The 13,997-nt window shown below is 41.8% G+C and overlaps 1 protein-coding gene across 9 annotated transcripts in view; it reads right to left on the reverse strand.

Moving 5' to 3' along the window:
• CSMD1 (CUB and Sushi multiple domains 1) overlaps window positions 1-13,997 on the reverse strand; it is a 1,678,033-nt gene that overhangs the window by 311,086 nt on the left and 1,352,950 nt on the right. For all 9 annotated transcript variants that reach the window (XM_053286225.1, XM_053286224.1, XM_053286226.1 and 6 more), the window contains one exon: window positions 10,617-10,773. In XM_053286225.1, coding sequence (XP_053142200.1) covers window positions 10,617-10,773 — 157 coding nt within the window. The remainder of the gene's footprint in view (window positions 1-10,616; window positions 10,774-13,997) is intronic.

The raw sequence follows: 13,997 nt of genomic DNA on the forward strand, positions 1-13,997 counted from the left end.
TGATGAAAAATCCCTCTGATATTAGTAATTGATTCAATACAATATCATATCATATCAGTGTGGTATTTAATAGTATTGGAAATTTGTGCTGGGGCTTAAATTTAATTAATATTTGGCTTCCCTAACAAAACAGGCTTTTCCTGGTGCATAACTTGACCTTCACCTCCCACCTCCAGTAAAACAGTAGGAAAAATATGCAATGTCATGGTGATGCTTCCTTTCTTGGTGCTTTGTAGGATGCAACCAGGCAAAGAAAGGCATTTTGAAACACCATGGCAGCCGATTTCTTTAGAGAAGCTGGATTATCAATAAAGGTTTACGCTAGTCTGTGACCGAAATAAAGATTGATTGATTGATTGATTGACAATAAAAATAAGCCTTTATTACTCAGCACCCCAGTGCATCAAGGCAATATTAATGTATTGAGTGCATGATTCAATTATTACCGAGATCTGGTTGGGACAATTCATTAGTTCCACTGAAGTCCAAAAAACTGAAGCTGTTGTGTTTATATATAATAAAAACTCACATTTATTCTTCTAAGGTCCTGTTCAAACATACAACATAGTTTGTGAGCTGAACATGTGGTGGGAGAAAGAGATTGCAATGCTCTGTCCCTATCCTGTGTTCACATGATTAGTGTAATTTGGCATACACTGAAACACATGGACACACGACGGCCCCTCCCAAAATTGGGGTATGAACAGCATGGACTTGTATTGCAGTACAGGAGCAGGTCAGGAAGCCCTCGATTATCATGGAGGTTACTTCTTGGCTACCAATGCAAATGCCAAAACCATGATAATTGAAACCTTGCACTTATGGGAATGATGGGGTTAGGTTCCTCAGTACACTGAAAAGTGCTAAAAATTATCATAAAGGTGGGATGGGGTGGGAACAGAAATAAGAAAGGAGTACAACACTGTACCTTGGTCACTGCAGCTCTTCAACTCCTCTGTTAATACCCCACAAAACAAACAAACACAGATCCTCCAAATGTTGTGCAAAAAAAAAAAAAAGGTCCCAACATGGATTCACATTGCCTCCAGAAGTGCCTCCAAGCTGGAAATGCCAGTGGAAGTGTCAAATGGCTAAAGCAGCAAATGCCAATAGAACCACAGATGGCCAAAATTCAGCTCCGCGATAATGCAAACCAGGCATATATAGCCGATCCTCGAATAGCCAAAACTACAAATGGAGAATCCACAACAATTGAGCTATGCCTATTTGTGTTGCATACTTGTACTTCAGTATGTATATATTTGTGTCACATATGTCCTGGTGTGCAGACTCAGTCATCTACTGCTGTGCCATGCTTGTGTTTATCTATGTTCTGTACATACAAATAGGCCTATGAGTTACAATTTTGGATCTTGTTGAGGAAGCTAACTCCAGTATTGAGGCCAAGACTGTATATTTTGCAGCCTGGTTAAAACAAGTTATGCAATCCTGTTTCAGACCACAACTATAATATCTTGTTGACAAGATAACAGTCTGAAGCAGTTTTCTTTGTACTTCATTAATAATGTAACCTTTGGAAAGCATCACAAACCAGTCTCAATGTATTGCTTAGTTAATGGCTGTTACAAGTTGAAATACAAAGGGTGGCTGACATCCAGATTAACAAAACACACGTGCACTAGGTGCTATGAAGGATGAATGATTTCCATCAATTTTCCCCTTCCCTCTGTAGCTGATTGTGACTCCAAAAATTATGTCTCTGATGGTCACATTAGCTTAGTGTGCAGAAAGTCACAGCTTGAATCTCTTTATCTTCAGGCAGGGCTGAGAAAAACTCCTGTCTGAAACTGAAGAACTGCTGTCAGTCAGTGACAATACTAAGGAAGATTGATCAATGGTCTGACTAGGAAAAAGGCAACTTCCTACATAAAAGGAAAAGTGTCTGCACACATGTGGAGTGGATTTCCCAAACCTTGCCTCCCCCCGCCCCCAGACAATCCATAGAAGCCTGGTGGGTGAGCTCTCCGTCCTCGCATATGATCAGCCTTGCTCTGTGTGAGGCAGAAACTTGGTGTCCAATCCCACAATGTGGAATCCCAGCATTGTGTGGATCCCCCCAGTGATGGGCGGGTGCCCATCAGTGTTGCAGTGCTGGCTGGAAACAGCTGACGCTGACAGATGGCCAGGAAAACAGTTAAGAGGTGGGCTTCTTTGGTGGGTTTGCTGCTGAGGCACTCCTGCAGGTTTCTACATGCAGTGAAGCCCTAGAGCTTAGCTGCCCTAGGAACATAGGAAGCTGCCATATACTGAGTCAGACCATTCGTCTATCTAGTTCAGTATTGTCTTCACAGATTGGCAGTGGCTTCACCAGGGTAGCAAGCAGGAATCTCTCTCATCCTTCTCTTGGAGAAACCAGGGAGGGAATTTGTAACCTTCTGCTCTTCTCAGAGCTGTTCCATCCCCTGAGGGGAATATCTTACAATGCACATACTTCTAGTCTCTCATTCATATGCAACCAGGGCAGACCCTCCTTAGCTAAGGAAACAAGTCATGCTTGCTACCACAAGACCAGCTCTCCCCTGGCCCGGGTTCTCACAAGCAGCCTCATACTTTAGAACTGAACATTCAGAACCATATTAAGACAGAGCCTCACAAGTTGCAAAGCAGAACATAGGTGGCAGGGTCATAGCTCGGAGAGAGGGGGCCCATGTTTGCCACTCTCCCCGGTGGCCCCTCAGTGTGAGGGAGATAATGAAGAAAATAGGGAGGGATGGAGCTGCGGGGTCCGGGTTCTTTGAACTCATCTTCTAAATTATACTCCTGACAGGTGGTGCCAATCCAACTGCATTAATTGCTGCTATATAGAGCTAGGACGTCGTATATCTGGTGTGAAAAAGTTGCTGGGTTTTGGGGTTGTTAGTTGCTGCAAGACTGCTCCCCCTGTTGTTTTTGTTTCAAATGTGACTTGCCCAAATGGAAGCATTTTGTTGCTGATGAGCAACTGGTCTTAAAAGCACCATAGAGAAGAGCTGGCAGTCTTGAACTTTTGCAAAAGAGTGCAAATGCTCCAAATAGTGCTCCTGTACTCTGGAATCACCAATTAGATTGGAAACACGTAACTGCCAGTCAAGTGACACCAGATTGCAGGCACACTTATTAAACTATTTTCACTCTTGTGCAAAAGCGTAGTGGGATCAGCATTGCCCATGTATTGCTGCATAACATGTGGGCCAGTAATATTATTCTACTAATATCATTGATTGCATATCAATGAATATCAAATTGTATTGATATTAATTTCTAAAAATTATCGACAACAATAGTGTGACAATTAATGCAAGTCAGTTGCCACACTATGGATAGCAAAAGAAAAGTCATCTGCATGGGAAATTTTCAAGATACATAGAAGGGAATATCTTTCACCCTTACTATCTAACATAAAGTCAAAAGAGAAAGAAATTACAGGAAAAGTGACTAATATAGAATTCTGCATGTCCCCTTTCTGGTGTCCATTAGGAGAATGTCCAAAATAATCTTAATGAATTCTTAAGTAAGCATTAAAATAAAGAAGCTGAATAAGCCAAAGCAAACTTTTATCAATATTCGTTAGCTTCTGCCAAAGCCTAGTTTGATTAACGCATTAATAAAGTCAACAAATGCCACATATGCCTCTTGCTTTAAAGAATACTTGTGCATGAAATGGTGTAAAATAAAACAGTTATCACCAGCATGATTTGGTCTGACAGCACCATAACCTCCCTGCTCCTCAGTTATAACTTCCTTTGAATTTGTACAAGCTTCTAGTTTACTTAACAAATGTTTAGCATATAATTTAGCTACTACATTAACCAAACCTATTGGGACTTTCACATTTGTGCCCAGACCTGTAGAATTATGCCAGCATTAATAACTCTGAACCACCATCAGGAAAGTCTTCAATAATTCTGATGGAATAAAATAAATATACCACCCAATATATGATTGGTTTGTAATGGTGTAAGCAAAGCCTTGACTCCTCCTGCTTGAGTGACTGGATCTCACACAGGTAAACTTCTCAGCTGAATACTGGATATATTCTCAGAAATAAACAACAATGTAGCTTTATTACAGAGATGTTCTTCACAAGAAAGTTTTAGTATTGTAGGTGAGAAATTATACTTCCCACAAACAAGCAAAGACAGATTACTGCAGAGGCAATAGAGGCACAATTGCCTACGGGCAGCAAATCCTGGAGGGGCAGCAAGTTAAATCTCTTTTAAAAAAAACTTTTTGAACTGCCTTTTGAACAGCGAGAGCTCCTAGTGGGCAAGCCTGCCTCCCAAATCCTGTTGGGTGGGCCGGGTGCAGGGTGCTGCATGCCTAGGCAGCCAAAGCTGGTACAACCTGTGTCATTTGGGAGGAAGGTGGGCCCGTGTGAGGAGGTCTTTCACCACCATCTCCGCCACCCACGCCCAGCAGCAACTGCGTCCGGCCCAACAGGATTTGGGAGGTAGGTGCCTACTAGGAGCTCTTACCACCATCCCTGCTGTGCCACAGCTGTGCGGCGGCAATTTTTAAAAGTTAAAAAAGGGTTTCACTCCTCCCCCCACCCAGCGGCAAATCTTGGCTGCCTATGAGCGGCAAAAAGCTTAATCCACCCCTGCAAACAAGGAAAACATTACCAGTTCCCCAAATTGCAAGAGGTCCCATGTTAGGTATATGGCCATTTCATTCCCTTTACCAATAGTCCATTTCTTGCAAATGCTACAGAAACCACCAATCAAGCAGATCCTGAATGCCAGGGGCAGGAATTGTACTTCTTAAACTGTGCCTTCACCTCTAGCCAATGCAAGTCAAGCAACAGGGAAGAAGTGAAGTCTACAATCCATTTATTTATTTATTTCATTTATAAACTGCCCCATCCAGAGGCTCTGGGCAGTGTGCAACAACTTTTTAAAAAGACATAAAACCCACAATTCAAAAACAATGCTAAAAACAATATTAAAACAATTCAAAAACAATTAAAACCATTTAAAACCAATTAAAATACTTTTTAAAAACAACACCACTTTACAAGCCTTGGAAGGCCAAGCCAAACAAATAAGTTTTTAGGGCTCTCTTAAAGGCTGACAGTGAGCCTAAACTGCGGATATCTGCCTGGAGTACATTCCATAGACCAGGAGCAGCTACAGAAAAGGCCCGGTCCTGAGTTGCCACCAGACATACTGGTGGTAACTGGAGATGGACCTCTCCAGATGACCTCAATGAGCGATGGGGATCGTACTGAAGAAGGCGCTCTCTAAGGTAACCCGGACCCAAGCTGTTCAGAGCTTTAAAGGTAATAACCAGCACTTTGTATTTCGCCCAGAAACATATCGGCAGCCAGTGCACCTGTTTTAAGACAGGCATAATATGTTCTCTCTGGGCTACCCCAGAGACCAATCTGGCTGCTGCATTTTGAACTAACTGAAGTTTCTGAACTACGTACAAAGGCAGCCCCACGTAGAGTGCATTGCAGTAGTCGAGCCTGGAGGTTACCAGCTGATGCACCACTGTTTTGAGATAGTTCTCTTCACGGAATGGACACAGCTGTCAAATCAGCCAAAGTTGATTGAAAGAGCTCCTGGCCATAGCTTCCACCTGAGATACCAAGATGAGGCCTGGATCCAAGAGCACTCTGAAGCTACGTATCTGTTCCTTCTGGGAGAGTGTAACCCCATCCAGCACAGGAAGATCTAACTCATCCCTTAAATTCCAATCCCCCACAATGAGCACCTCTGTCTTTCTTGGATTCAGCTTCAATTTGTTATCCCCCATCCAGCCCATTACTGCCTGTAGGCAGGCATTTAGGGAGTGAATGCTATTTCCTGATGATGATGATGATGATGATGAGAAATAAATTTGGGTGTCATCAGCATACTGATAACACCCTGCACCAAATCTCCTGATGACCTCAACCAGTGGTTTGATGTAAATATTAAAAAGCATTGGTGACAGAATTGAGCCCTGAGGGACTCAATATAATAGCTCTCATTTTAAAGAGAAACAGTCACCAAGCTCCACCATCTGGAATCTGCCTGACAGACAGGAGCGGAACCACTGCAAAGCAGTACCTCCTATCCCCAATTCCCCCAGGCGATCCAGAAGGATACCATGGTCAATTGTATCGAACGCCGCTGAGAGATCCAAAAGAACCAAAAGAGTCACACTCCTTCTGTCGATTCCTCGGTAAAGGTCATCCATCAGGCTGACCAAGACAGACTCAACCCCATATCCAGTTCTAAAGCCAATTTGAAATGGGTCTAGATAATCTGTTTCCTCCAAAACCACCTGGAGCTGGTTAGCTCTCTCAATCACCTTGCTCAATCATGGGAGATTGGAGATCAGCCTGTAGTCTACAATCTGGTCCTCACCCTTGGGTTAGCCAGTTAACCACTTAACTGCCAGGCTCCCAGAAGCTGAGGTCTTTTCATTAGCTGACTGCTCCTGCAATTGCCAGGATTCTTCAAGGTCCAGGGGCAAGGTTCTAAACATCTGTATGAATCTCCCCCTCCCCCAAACTTGTGGTAGGTGCTATTTTGGCATAGACAAAGAGAAAGAGAGTAACCACTGTCGAGGTAATAACAAGGCATTAAGGGCTAATTAAGAAGTGGTGCACTCCAACTACCTATGTACCAAAGTGCTTAGCACAATTTAGAATTATCATATTTATAGTCCCATGACCAATGGGAACTGGCTTTATTCATTTTTCTTCCCTGTACCTGTTGACGTTCCTGCAGTGGCATACTAAAAGGTTGGAAAGCATTGGGTCATATATCATCTTTCCTATGAAAATACAATGTATATCAGGGTTTCTTAACCTCGGGCTCCCAGATGTTTTTGGACTACAACTCGCATCATCCTCAGCCACAAAAGCCATGTCTGGGGATGATGGGAGTTGTAGTCCAACAACATCTGGAGGCCCAAGATTAAGAAACTTTGGTATATATAAATCATAGCCAGCAATGGGTTTACTAATTTCATAGTACATAACCTCTCAGACGATGCCACTCACCTTACATATAATGTGCAGTATTACTGTTTACATTTGTTCCTTTTACCCCTCCCATATTCTGTAGCTGTGTTTCTAACTGCCTGCCACCTGGCATGTAATTCTCATGTAATTCTGAATGTCACCTCTAAGGTTAAGGGTAACCAGCCAGGCAGCAGAGAATATTAGCACCTAACTCTGAAATGACAAAGTCTTCTTGCTGGTTTGAAAACTTTAAAGACAGGCCCAACTGTGGGAATGCCTGAGGCTATATCATCTTCTCTCCGTGGCAACTACAGGTGTCACGGCAAGGCAAGATATAATTGGGGGAAAATATCCAGGAAAATATTTTTTTTAAAGCTGCAATCACAGAAGGAACACAAGCTTACTTGTTTTGATCCAAATAAATAATGGTCAAAACACAGCACTTTTTTTTGTTTTTAACTTAACCATGTTTCCTTTTAAAACTTGCACACTGTTCTTTAACTTGTAATGTATCAATCTGCAAAAAGTAAGTTCTTTGCCTCTGTATTTCTGCCTTGAAAAATAATGCAAAAATAAAACAATAAATCAAGAATAGGCGAACTGAATATGAATATCTCAAGTTTTAATAAAAGAATTCAAATGAATTTCGTACTGAGAGGCTCTACAAGTAGAATGAACCACTTGTAGCTCTTGTTTTCCACCTACAGAATCCATGGAAAAACACTTGCATTGCCTGTATGCTCATTAAAAAACAAACAAACCATGATGATGATTGCACAGCTTTTTTTAAAAAAAGGCATCCTGTTAGTTCAGTCAAAGTGTAAGCCGAAATGGCTAACACACTTATATCCCACCCAGAAAGTTGTTATTTGGTCATATAGATCAAAATGCCCTGGTTTCAGAAGTGGGAAGTTTTGAAGGGTGAACAATTTGTCTGTATCACTGTCAAAATGAGGGCGGTATGTGTCACTAAATTGTGTTAGCCACTGCCACATGGATGGTCATCCCTTTGGGAAGAATTCAGCTTCCAGTCTTTTCTACCTACCCTGCCCCCACCTCTGACACCACTATCAAGCATCATAATTTTACCAGACATTGACTCACTATGATGCCTGAGGTTACATCACTATGGTAATTCTTCTGAAGGCAAATGAAAAAGTACTTCAATCTTAAGCTTGATGCAACCAATTGTTCCCACCCCCCCTGAAATTCAGATGTTCTCAGGATTATGCTGTCTTTGAGGGAAGAGGAAAACACTTGCTAAGAATTTTCCCTTATAAATTATCTTACATGACATTAAATGAAACATTTTTCACTGCTCCTTAACAGCTTTATGTTGATAACTAGAACATTCAGCACACTGGGACGGGCATCTTCCACACTGTCCTCCATCAAACCACATTTTAAACCTCAGGAACAATGCTTTGTACTAGGTTGCAATCTTTGCCTTAATTATATTCTATTCGGAGAAGCCGCGAAGACAGTGAACACATTACAGCAATCAGATTGACTCATCTGTCCCACAGGGTAATGCAGACATTGCAGAATGTCCTGGGCCACTGCATGGCTCTAGCACATGCAGCAATGGTGCTTCAGAAGAGGACAGTACCAATACTACTGACCTCTTGAGTAATCACACATCACACACTATTTATATTGAGTATAATGTTAGTGTGCAACATGCAATTGTGCAAGAGGCCTGTAGCAGGGGTGTAACTATAATAGGGCAAGGGGAGACAGTTGTCTGGGGGCCCACTGCCAGGGGGGGGCAGAGGCAAGTCACATGACTGACTCCCCCAGCCACGCACCTGCCCGGGCTTCCTTCAGCCTCATTTAAGATTTCTTTACTTTATGAGCTGAGCTTCAGTGAGGGGGGGCATTTTAAAATCTTGTCTCTGGGCCCACTCCAACCTTGCTATGCCCCTGGCCTGTAGTTCTTATTCAGAGCAATATATTGCAAGACATTCAGCACTTTCCAGGATAGCAATAACACCAGTTTATAACTGAATAACAAACTGTGCACATAATCTCACCTCTGAGCATGCAGTGGGCCTGCCTCTGCAGGTCTGTCACTTTCCGTATGCATGCATTTGTGCACAACAGAGCCAGTGGGCACTTCTCATGGAGTGCATCTCTTCTCCCAGACTACTCTCCTCCACTCCATGAGAAGTGCCCACTGGCTCCGTTGTGCAAAAATGTGTGTGTAAGGAAACTGACAGACCTGCAGAGGCAGGCCCACTGCATGCTCTGAGATGCGATTATGTGCACAGTTTGTTATTCAGCTATATACTGGTGTGACTGCTATCCTGGAAAGTGCTGAATGTCTTGCAATATATTGCTCTGAACAAGAACAGACCCTGCTAGTAGCTCCTTCTCCATTAGACCAGGAATTGAGAAGGACATACCCATAAATCCCAAGTACAGGAAAAAGCTTCACTGTTTCTTACACTTAGGCATCATGGCCATTTAGCACTCTAAAAGCATAGACCCAGCCTCTACCCCATTCCCCCTCCCCGGGACTGTTTTTTAAAAAAAGTGAACAGATGAAGGAAGAGGTTGAATTCTAAATAAAAAGTATTGTCAACAACAATCTATAAGTTTACATGTGCCACTGAAGATAAGCTCAATTTTCTGTAATGGCAGAAAGTTTTTGAATCTGAAGCGGCACCTGAGGTTTCCTAAGCAAAACCAATTCCTCTTGATAAATGAAGCTCTGCTAAGTGTGTAGCCCCTGGTGGGCCCATGTGCTCCTTAGGAAAGGATGCCGTATTCATAAGATGTAGAAGCTAGTGGACTAGAGACATCCCACACTAAGGTAGGGGCATGTTTACAGACCTCCATTCTCATCCATCATACTTTATCTATAAACCCGGATCCTATAGCCTCTGTATGTATTGGCGGTTAACTCTGATACACAGTCTGCAGCATCAAGAAATATGAATAAGTAAAATGTTCCTTGACCAGTGGTGGAGATGAGTTGTGAACTGGCTTAGGGCCTTCAGTTCTGGCTAGCCAAACTTGCAATGCTGTCAGGCAACAACATCAAATGTGAAAAGTGACCTCTATCTGTAAATGTTAGTATTCAGATCCAAATAGGGCAAAGACCTCTTTTTTTTTTTTTAAGTGGCAGGTTTGGCTCTTTATTTTAATTCCCTCACCATAGCATTCATCCTCAAAGAGAGAAAGAAATATCTCTTTGAATCTTGATCTGTCTGCCTTCCTACACTTGTCTGCTCAAACTAGCAAATCCTGAGTGTTCCACTAATGCAATGGCCAAACCAGCAAAAGATGTTTGCTCTAGCTGAACACAATAACAGTCAGAACACTATAACACTGTTCCAGTCATCACTGGAACATCCAATTGTATAAAATTTAGCTATGAGAAGCCACTGATACATTCAACCTGGGACTATTATTTACCACAGTGACTTCTTTATTTATCCCTACTGCTGTGTTCACAAAATAATGTGCTGAAGTTGAAAATACTGCTTTTAAGCAGTATGCCCAAATTTTCCTCCTTTCAAGCAGTGAAAGGAATTAAAATGCAATCTCATAAACACAGTAGGTAGTAAGAACTAATCCTTAGCATTCTGTGTTTAAATCAAGCCAACAAAGTAACATGCTTACTTTTGGTCTTTCGTTCCTAAAAACCACTACTTACTTGTATATGTGAGCTGAAATCCTTGGCCTGTATCTGATCCATTGGTATTAAATTCTATCCAGAAGTGGTTAGAGGTACTATTGAGAATGAGTCCTAGCATTTCATTTTTTGTAAAGGTCCCCAAGAGACGTGATGAGCTGTCTTTCCCATCATATACCTGTTAAAAATAAAAACAATATTTGCTTTGGTTTGTACATTGAAATGAATCAGATTAAAACTATTTCAAACATACTCCTAGCTAAGAGATAATTCCTTCCTCTTTCACTAGTTTTCAAATCCTAGTTTTCAAATCATCAAGCTTATATTTAGAATATAGAGAAGAATCCTCACACACATTGAATAGCTTAGCTATGCTGCTGGGATTGCCTCATTAGTCAGAGATAATTCAGAGGCACAACTGTAAAAATGGAAGGGTTAATTTTAAAATCCTACTTTTTCACTGGGATTGGAAATAATGCCCAACAATGGAGCTTGGCAGCTGTCTCACACATTTTCCCCTATAGCCACTGTCCATATACTGTACTTCACAGCTAAACCCAGAGAAGCACTACCACTCACTGATTCTAGAGATGATCCAGAAAAGAGGGGAGGGGTTTACTGTGCCATATGCAGAGAGCCAACCTAACCAGTCAACAGCACTGGTGCCAGAAAAGAAGTGTAAGAATATGGGACTTTTAAGCATTGACACCATGGAGCTACAATGCCTGCAGATAAGTATCAGAAAAATGGGTAAAAATCATTAAAGCAATATTTCCACTCCAGTTCCTGAACATTTGGTATCCAGGATGACACTTCTCCAACCTGGCCAGGGCATCCAATTCCTAGAATGTCCAGGCCAATCCTGGACATGTGGCAAACCTATATGCAGTTCATCTGAAGATAATGCTACAATAGTTTTCTGAAGGCTTTTTTTAGAAGTTTTGTGAAGTTCATAACAGAATACAAATTAATATTTATTCTTGACTCCATTACTCGACTTTTTATCATCTCAGCTTTTCTCCTTCTTTATAATCCATTTAATAAAGGCTGAAAAGGTTTGTGACATTTCAGTCAAGGTGCCTCTTCTGAAAACAGGGATGAAGGAGAGAGAAAAATAACCTCTACCACTCTGTTCCCTTCTGACTAAATGTATTAAAAAGCAGGATTGAGGCAGGAAGGCTAGTCTGTCACCTTTTATTTCAGATTTCAAGCCTGAGGTGATTTTTGTCTTCAAATCATTTTTAATAAAAAGAAATATACCATTTGATACCACTTCAGAGGGAGGTGAGCTCCTGTTTTCAAAGAAAGGGCACACCAGTTCATCTTTATTGCACAATATTGCACTGGAGAACTTGAATTCACTTTTAATATTGTTGATTTTTGACACGTTTTTAAAATGACTCGGGTCACAGAGAAAGTATGTATTTTTGAACAGTTCTTGGAACAAAGAATCAGAATAAAAGAACTTGCTTCACATTGCCCTGGCTGTTTTCAACCATGTAAACATTCCCAAAGGTATCACCCCTAATGTACCGGCTCTCCTTTCCGAACTTTCTACACAAACCACTGAAGGTCAGTAAAACAAGCTCCCATTTCTAATAAAATAATGTATTCGAACTTTAATTGCTCTAGGCTACGAAATTCGAAGGAACTGCTTCAGTTGCAGCAATACAAATGGTTGAACTGCATCTGACTGAAATCAGTGAAACTCTTGTCTTGCTGTTAACCACATTGTAAATGAGTACAATACATATTAATCCCAGTTCAGCGAAGCTGAAGCATAATAAGACTTTTTTGTTTCGCCACAAAGCAAAGGGTGCAAAGGACTCTGCAGTTTCATTATTTTAATACAAACAATAGTCCTTTAGGCAAAGTGTGCCATCAAGAAGATTTCAATTCCTGGTGCCCACAGAGCCCTGTAGTTTTCTTTGGTAGAATACAGGAGGGTTTTACCATTGCCTCCTCCCACGCAGTGTGAGATGATGCCTTTCAGCATCTCCCTATATCACTGCTGCCTGATATAGTACCAGTGAGGATTAAATCCAGCAACCTTCTGCTTGTAAGTCAACTGCACCACTTACAGGCATTATATTATACATGCATATATATGTCTGTACATGTTTTTGTGTGAATGATTGACTGTACAGGTGACCATTTCAAAAGTGAATCTGGGTACAGGTCCCTTCAAATGCAGGTAGAGAATGAAAGTATTCTACTGTACATATGTTAAAACCCTCCAGTCACTATGGCTGGGGGTGATGGGAATTGTAGACCACAACATCTGATGACCCAAATTTGAGAACCTCTGCTCTAGAAGGAGAATGTGGAATGTGGATCATATGTCCCAAAAGACCCTGCAGATGAATGGAAGGACTCCTTCTGTGGGTTGGCAGCTCCAGTCCACTGAGTCCATCTAACAGCCCTTCTGCCCCACTCCTGGAGGAAAAAGCCTGAAACCAGAACTGTATCACTGATAGGGGCCTGCAGAGACTTGACAGTGGACAAATATGTCTATCCAGTGGAAGAGGCAGATATTACAAGGAATACATGGCACTCTTAGAATTCCATAGATTACACTACCTGTGGTGAAATGCATCTTCCATAGGCCAGTGAGAAAATTAATCTATGTCAATGAATATTATAAGGAACCCCTGATAACATTTTCCTCACTTCATGTACTACAGTATCTTTCCTGGTTTAACATTGCGGGGAAGTATCTATTTACCATAGTGATCATCAAATAGCTGATCAACTTCCTGGTGCTTTATGCCACATAATTTGGAGCAATGTCATTCAAGTCTATTCTCATAAACATAACATCCCTGATGGAAGATTTTCAAAATAGTACACATCTTTCTGTACTCACAACATGAAGGAAATTTCAGAAGCATAGGATGCTTTGTATAATTAGTATTTGGTAAACAGAGATTGCTAATCTTTTTTTCTTTTTTAAAGCCATTCCAAAGTGTAAGAAGTGCTCCTCTGTTGTTCCACCTCAAAAAGAAATGGAGTCCTAATTAAATTAATTAGAGCATAGCTCTAATTAAAACATGTGATTTTTGAATACTTAATATACCTATACAGGTTTATGACGCTCTTGCTTGGATCGGCAGCACAGACGAGCGGCGACTTCCCTCTAGCTCTCCAGCCACTCGCTCGACTGCTCCTGGGGTCAGGCAAAGGGGAGTTTGTGGTGCATTTCTGGGATCTCCCCTCCCCCCTGCCCCCCTCCCGGACTGTGCCCACTGCGACTCCGAGTAGCTGCAGCAGACACATGATCCTGTAACCTGTTTTTTTGGTGGGGGGGTGTTCATGCCCAAAACCAGGATTAAGCGGCAAGCTACCTAAGAGGGCTAGCCACCATGGGCACATCACAGGTGATGGGCACATCACAGCTTCTGC

Source organism: Hemicordylus capensis, chromosome 1, assembly GCF_027244095.1.
Source record: "Hemicordylus capensis ecotype Gifberg chromosome 1, rHemCap1.1.pri, whole genome shotgun sequence".
Classification (NCBI taxonomy): Eukaryota; Metazoa; Chordata; class Lepidosauria; order Squamata; family Cordylidae; genus Hemicordylus; species Hemicordylus capensis.